The sequence below is a fragment of the Trypanosoma equiperdum genome, assembly GCF_001457755.1.
Source record: "Trypanosoma equiperdum strain OVI genome assembly, contig: ctg_740, whole genome shotgun sequence".
NCBI lineage: Eukaryota > Euglenozoa > Kinetoplastea > Trypanosomatida > Trypanosomatidae > Trypanosoma > Trypanosoma equiperdum.
In genome coordinates, this window is record NW_027124688.1 from 20,319 (window position 1) to 27,896 (window position 7,578).

Genomic DNA, 7,578 nt, shown 5'->3' on the forward strand with positions numbered 1-7,578 from the left:
AAACAAAAGAGCAAAACAGAAAACAAAAACAACCCCTCACGCACGTAACGGAGGTGTCGCGGATTTGATATGAGGCAGAACAATAAGAGGGGAAGCAGAGGGAGGGAGGGAGGGGCAAAGGAAAGAGCAAACGCAGGGAAATACAAAAAAAAACCGAGCAAAAAGTGGTTCAACGAAAGGAAAAAAAAGAGAGAGAGAGAACAAAGAGCAGAAAGTGTGGTTACACACATCTGAGTGAATTTAATATGTGCCACCAAGCCAGTGGGTGCGTGTTGTATTGTGGTCGTCACACCCCTTCGTAGTGTGGAGGAAGTGAACTTTGCACACAAGCGAGACATAACACACTTAAAGTAACTGCAACTGAGTGATTTTCTTTCGCACCCCATTGGTACCACTTTTCAACTCTCACTAACTTTTTCCCACACACACACACATACATACACACTTGAATGCACTGAAGTAGCACACAACAAACCTCTTCTTTCAGTACCCCTTTTCCTCTCGACCTCCTTTTCGTTAACCCTCTGAGCTTCTTCCTTTTAGTGTTCCCGCTGGTGCGAAAGAAACGAAGAGCAGAACAAAGTTTTCTCCCTTTTACAACAGGCGAGCAGATATGCGCAAAACAACAACAACAACAACAAACAAACATGCAAACATTGCTTCTACTTTCCCCTCAAGTGCCGTCTGCACGTCTAGTTCTAACTCTAAATTTTATTTACTTGGTTAACACTTTCCATCCGTCACTCATAATCTTTTGTAGCTTCTCTCTCTCCCCATTAACCCTAACCCCAAACTTTATTCTTAAGAGATGCCCGCCAGTTGCTTCTGCAGCTCAGCAATATCCGGTTGTGTTGTGGGTAACGGAGTGCAAAGGAACCGCGCGAGATCATCAATATTTACTCGGCCATCTTCATTGGTGTGAACCTCTGAGAGTAATTGTTTCACCTCCGCCTCCGGCATCTTCTCTCCGAGGGACGTGAGTAGCGTAATGAGCTCTGAAAGTTTTAATTGGCCCGAGTCGTTACCGTCAAATGCACGCAACGCTGTGCGCAGGTCGTCTTCGGTTGGACCATTATATGGTTTCTGCATGATTTCCACAAAAGATTGGTATGGGATCGGATCGGGGATGTCGTGCAGCAACTCATTGAACTCCGCTTCAGTGTAACGGCGACCCAAGCTGCGAATGATGTGTTTCACATCGGAGTGTGTTACGCTGCCAGAGCGGCGATCGTCAAAGAGATTCCACGTGTCGGTCCATTCCTTTGGAAATGACATGACCGTTAGAGGCGATTGCAATGCTCGTACTACTATCTGGTTTCTTCCTAATTGTTCCCTACTTGGGGTTTGAAATTTGATTTTTTTAAAAAATTAAATAGATAAATAAACCTTCAATTTTCTACTTTTCACCTTTCTTCTACTCTAAGCCGAGAAGAAGCCACCGTGTGGACGCTGAGCTGACTCCTACCGTTCTAACGTCATTGGAGTATAGGGAAGGAGGAAGACAAAATAATAATAATAATGCAGAGTGCGCATACAAATGCAACCGCGTGTGCGGACCGTAACAGAAAAGAAAACAACAGAACGGAGAAGCTACTGAAGTCATTAGTACAGTACGCTTCGGTAACGAGCGAGGTCTACGGTGTGAAGGTAGAGAGAGGGGAGAGATGTATATGTAGACAACTTTCTACTATTGTTGGTCGTGTTTTCTTTCCCTTATATTCACTTTCCACTCTAATGTGAAAGCCCCTTTCAATCCTTGAAAGTGACAATAACAATTTTTTCAAAAAAAAAAGAAGACGGTTGAATAACAGGTACAACAAGCAGCAGTCAGCCGCCCGGCTGTAGTATCATTACCTGTTTGCTTTTCGTGAATCTTTGAAAAGCGTTTCTCGCGTTGCCGCCACGGGTGATTCACTACGGAGGTGGGGGTTATGAGGGTGAAGTTTCCTCGTCAACGGAGTCATAGTCTTCACTGGTGACGGTTCGCCAGATTTCATGGCAGGACGTTGACTAATATTAGGTTGAGACCGTACACGCAAACTCGGTGATGCCCCAAGATTCACTATGGATGGCTTCCCTGAGGGAATGTACTCTTCACGAAGAGCCATTGGAGTGCGTGGTGCAGGAGACATTTTACGCATCGGGTGACGTGGTGGCGTCAGGGCGTGGGCATCGCCTCGAGAGGGCAAAGGGGATGGCGAGTTGTTTCTACTCGTGGTGGCACTTGCTGTCGCTGACCTTGAACGCACGGGGCGGCGGGTATTTGTTGTGCTCGCTACCGAGGCGTAATATTCGTTGATAAGCTCGGCAACATCCACGCCGTTGATAAGAAGACGTCTAGCGCTGTTTGTTTCTCCTTTACTACTCTTGTCGGTGACCTCCTCATTCCAACGTCGCAATGACTCCGCTATCTGTCCGTAAATCTTTGGCAGCTCGTGCACACACTGGCGACGTACGTTTTCTTCATACAGCAACTGCTTGGCCATGTTCACCTTTCTGCTGAGAAGGCGTTCGCGGCTGCCTTCTTGAATTGCCCGTTGTTGCTGGAGAATTTCATCCCGCCGTTGCAGCAACGGACCAAGCTCGTCTAGTATCTTCAGACGTGCATTAAGAGAGTCCAATTCAGCCCCTGCACGACGCTCAACGTGCTGAACCTCTTTAAGAAGCTCTTTCAAGTCCTCATTATTCACACGGGGTTTGAATTTGTACAGTAGTTGCTGCCAGACAGAACCGCTGTCACTATTCTTGATGCTGATGCTAGTGCTAAGGTTGAGTCCACCAGCCAACGCAGTGCCACTGATCCCCTTCATCCACTGCGAGTAATCTGGTGTCACACGGTATGCAGGATCATGGGTCCGATTGTAATAGTGCTGGTACGCATCAGTCAATTGATCTGTGACTCTGCGCACCAGGCACATCCTTTTCTGAAGCACAAAGCGTTGCAGCCGCTCTCGCATATTGACAGCATATGCAAGGATAGGCGCATAAGAGGGCACAGTAAAGAGTTTAAGAAGCGGTGCAGGCAAATGGTTGACAGGCCCACCGGCACCAGTGATGCTATTGGAAGCGCCAGCGTTGTAGCCACAACTTAGAACGGGCGAAACAGTCCTTTGACCTGGAGTCCCCTCCGAGAAATCGAAGTGTTTTCCCCCCTCCACTGGAAGCAGCACGGCCGGAGACACACCTTCCTCTGGATGCTCGTAATCATATAGCAACTGATTTAAACGGGACATAAACTCTTGTTGTGATGGAACTGCACTTTCGTTATCCTTCGCAAATTGGGATATCCCTTCACCACCCTCTTCTTGTCCTCTTCCGCTGCGCCTCTCGCCCTTCTCAGTGGACTTAGTGTCCTCTAGCATGGCCCAGAGCTCGTCGATGCACTTCACCTCCCCTTCGCACTCATCAGCCATACGGGTATTCTGCGCAATGATCTTTCCATGAATTACGTGTGCTTCAGTATTTATGCGTTCTAACGACAAGTCCTGTCGCCGCCCAAAGCGCAAAACATCATCCACATCAACCGCGAAGATGGTTCCACGCGCTGAGGCTTCGCCTCGTTGGGCTCCAGCAGAGGAGCCTCCACTGCGGCAGCTCTCCTCTGTGTCGTTACCACTACCTTTGCCACCAACGTAGTTCAGTGGTGGAAATCCCTGTGACGTACGTAGTTGGTCAGGTATAGAATCTGAAAGAAGGTCAAACTCATCCCTCACGACAGAGCTTCTGCAGTCGGACGTGCCGATTGTGCATTGTGATGAGGAGATACCCGGGGTTTTCGCGTCAGAAGAGGTGGGTCGCACTGCGTTCATTAGGTTTTGGTTACCAATCCCCGGAACCAGCGATGCGTGGCGGGATTGGTGCAACACTTTTCCGTGAACGTCAGTCGAAAGAAACTTTTCGGCATACTGTCTTCGCAGCTCTATTTGTTCTTGTGGTGGCAACTGTAACAAAGCGTGTTGCTTGTACAAAAAGCATAACTGTCCCAGTCTAACGTCAGCAAGGAAGTTCATGCGCTCTACCTCGCTTTCAAGAGTACGGTTAAGCTCCTGGTGGGTCATGTTCTGAGCCAGATGCCACAGTGCCGTCCAGGCTGAGTCTCGTTGATGTATTCCCTCTTGAGGGAGCGCCGACGGGTTCGGACTACTACGCTCCCGCTTCTGCCGCTGAAATTCATTGTGAAAAGAGGGTAAACGCGATGTGTTACGATCATCTGGTGTGTCTCCCCACTTTGCGGCCAGCATCGTTGTCGCGGTGACAAAAGATGGCAGAGTGACAGATTCACTCATCTCATCTATGGTAGCATCCGCGTACATTTTATTACGGAGAGGAGAGCCACTCCGCGAGCTAACATTGTAACACAGTTCCCCATTGTTAGACATATCTGGTGTGATAGCTCTCTTACGCAGTGGGGGTTGGTCATCCTCAGACTTTTCCGCCGACAAAGATGCAGATTGTTCCAAGATAGACTCAACAAGTTGAGACAACATTTTGCATTGAGGAGGTTCCTTCAACCGTACAGAGGCGAAAAACATTTCCCGAAAGAGTCGGTCGTTCTCCGCTGCGAGGGACATCTCCTCCGCCTCCTGCAGTCGAACAAAGTCATTCACATACACAAGTAAGCGACTTTCCACAAAACTGTTCCACTTATTTCGTCTGTCCACTTCAGCAACCCCAATACGGCTCCACACAGCAGATGTACGTTCCTCCGCCTGATTAAAAGCCTCTAAAACCTGCGAGGAAACATCAGATGCAGTTCGGCAAGAACCAAAAGAGGTACTAGACCCCTCAGTATCACGTTGCATCATCTCCAGAGCACTACAGTCACTGTACTTGCTTCACCCAGTGCGTACAGAAATCAACACTTATTAAAATATGTATGCATGTATATATATATGTATATGAGTGTATGGATAATGAAGGTAGAAGAAGGGTATAACAAATATTTTTTTGAAACAAGTGGTTTCATTCAGTATAAGAAAAAAAAGGAAGAGACCTCAAAACGATACGAAGAGAAAACAATAATAAATAATGTACTAAATAATGAAATTAAAAAAAACAATAACATGTGATGCTCCTCAAAATTGGTATTAAACACACAACTTTTAACAATAAAAGGAGAAAGAGTATCGTAACGTACACGATCAATAGCCATCGCTCAAATATGTGACTCATAAATTAATTAATTAATAAACGAATACGCTCCGTCATCAGTTCAACGGTAGATGTATATTAACCGTTAAGATGTATACTCCTAAAGTCTTGAAGGAGTGTGTCGCATCTGCTCCAACTTCATAGCGGCATTTGCCTCCTCCATAAATCCATGATTCATCACGTGCTGCTTGAGAGGCGGAATCGGTACGTTGCGTCGCTCCTTAAGAACATTACCAAGAATCTTCTGCCTTGTCACTGAGAGAGAGTTCATCGTTTCACGAAAGTCGTCACACTTTGTGTACTCATCCGTACGCCAATGGTCTAATTCGTGAGTCAAATCAGTTGAAGAAGCCGCAGAGCGTAGCATTGGAATCAGATCCATAAGGGCATGATCCGCTTGCAATCGCGCTACCTCCTCCTCACCACGCTCAATGACTTTTGCCATTTCGCCTTCATACTGCCGCTGACCAACTTGACCATATTTCACCTCATCGGTTACTATGCGGGCATATTCGGATAAAACACGTTCATTCGGTAGGAAGGGTTCGATCTTAACACCGTTACGTGGATGAAGAGGAAAGCTGCGTACATCACTGTCGATCACTATGACACGATTCAATGGTCTGCCAAGCATTGGAAGGTATTTCATGTAATTATGCCCTTGTAACGTTTGAGTTCGGGAAAGGGCATAGAAGTTAACATTCTTGGTGGAGATTCCACCACGTGCCTCTACGCGGAGTTCATCAATATTGTAAAATGATCGTGGGAGTTGTAACACCTGCACCTCCAGTGCATCCATAACAGCTGAGCAGTAGGATGCGGTACCAGCCGTCCAGAACACAACTTCGTACAGTTCACGTACCTCCGCGAGAAATTCCTTCGCATGTGGACGCAGGAAGAAACTGAAGGAGACAGAATCCGACCCCTCATTCCGCATCCCCACAGTATGAATCAGTGTTTCATCAATATCAAGCACCAGTGTGGGTTTTCCCGTATCATGAGGTTGTTGAGGTGGAAGGGGAAGTGACCAAATGGGTGGATACTCCTGAAAGAGTCCATACGATGTAATAAGCTGTAATTGCTGAAACAGTGGTTTGGAACTGTTGCGTGAAAAGCGTGTCGTCCTCACCATATTTCAATGAGTTCCAGTTGGGTATACGTGTAAAAGTAATAACAACTTCTCTGTGGGTTTATCCTTTTATTAAATTGTTTGGGATCCTTTCAATAATTTTTTCCTGAGGAATATAACCTTCGACAAGTTCAGCCGTATATTATGACGTTGGAAACCTAATCAACCAAATTTTGTCTTGTTACTGTTGGGAATTACTCGTCAAACACAAAAGCTTTCCTTCCTTTTGTTTGTTTCAAAATGAGAAATGGTAAGAAAGAATTAAAAGAAAAAGAGTGAAATGGATTACGATTGAAATGGGAGCGCAAGTGCAGCACTTTCTATAATGAGCACACACATATCACGCAACAAACATACAGAGAGTAAAAACACTCATAATTGTTAGATGTGGTAAAGAAACGATGCGACTTGAATGAATTTAAGCGTTGTTGCATAATTAAACAGTCAAGCATATCCTCACACACTAGACACACCTTCCCATTATAGTGACAAACCAACAGCAGTTCCTAGGACTCAACATAAAGTGGTGAGACCAAGAGTCGCATCATCCATATTATTATTATTATTATCCCTCCTCCACTTCCTCCTTTTCTCTTTCCTGACATTCCCTTGTCATCATCAATATCAGCACCACCACTCATGCGAGAGGTTAATGGCATTAGCGATAGAAAAACTAGGGGACAGGTTACGGAGTATATATATGTACAAATATACATACACATATATATGTATATATATAAGCACTTACATCAGCCACCTGTTGAATAACGATACATATCACATTGAAATGTTGCTGAGAACAGGATGGAGATAAACGAAGCACTAAACCGTCGCTGTACTCCTGTTGTTAGAAAGACATAACGGAGTGTAATAACATGCTATGATATCAAATGCTAGTAGCGAAACTATGAAAAAAAGAAAACAAGGAGAGAAGCACATGTATTGATAAACATTTATATGCATCATGTTAAATCTTCACTCCGGTTAAAGTGGAGGTAACATTGACAAAGGGATTAATGAAAAGCACATACAAATATATGTGCTTCTCTGTTTGTTATTGTGTAACGTGCTCCATCCTCCTCTACCTTCTTCAGGCAGAAAGGGAAAAATATAAAAGAAAATTATTAAAAAGAAAAAGAAAAGTAAACTATTCGAAACAAGAGTGTAATGGGAAACAACAATAGGCAAAATAAAGGCAAACTACCCGCTAGTTCACACACACAAAAAAAAACAAGAGCATTACCTTTCCTTTGCTTTGCCTTCACGCACTGTACTTGCTTCACCCAGTGCGTACAGAA

At 45.1% G+C, this 7,578-nt stretch overlaps 4 protein-coding genes across 4 annotated transcripts in view; all 4 read right to left on the reverse strand.

Annotated features, from left to right (window-relative positions):
- Positions 1-386, reverse strand: part of TEOVI_000339500 (uncharacterized protein) — a gene marked incomplete at both ends in the record, with an annotated part of 462 nt that extends 76 nt beyond the window's left edge. Inside the window, one exon of the mRNA XM_067226309.1 lies at positions 1-386. Coding sequence (XP_067082410.1) covers positions 1-386 — 386 coding nt within the window.
- Positions 387-801: 415 nt separating this feature from the next.
- On the reverse strand, positions 802-1,275 carry TEOVI_000339600 (calmodulin, putative; the record flags this gene model as incomplete). Its single annotated transcript, XM_067226310.1, has 1 exon — positions 802-1,275. One exon carries the CDS (start codon positions 1,273-1,275, stop codon positions 802-804), a length of 474 nt encoding a protein of 157 aa, XP_067082411.1.
- Positions 1,276-1,850: 575 nt separating this feature from the next.
- On the reverse strand, positions 1,851-4,805 carry TEOVI_000339700 (uncharacterized protein; the record flags this gene model as incomplete). Its single annotated transcript, XM_067226311.1, has 1 exon — positions 1,851-4,805. The coding sequence occupies one exon, from the start codon at positions 4,803-4,805 to the stop codon at positions 1,851-1,853; it is 2,955 nt and encodes a 984-aa protein (XP_067082412.1).
- Positions 4,806-5,251: 446 nt separating this feature from the next.
- On the reverse strand, positions 5,252-6,283 carry TEOVI_000339800 (PTP1-interacting protein, 39 kDa; the record flags this gene model as incomplete). Its single annotated transcript, XM_067226312.1, has 1 exon — positions 5,252-6,283. One exon carries the CDS (start codon positions 6,281-6,283, stop codon positions 5,252-5,254), a length of 1,032 nt encoding a protein of 343 aa, XP_067082413.1.
- Positions 6,284-7,578: the final 1,295 nt, after the last annotated feature.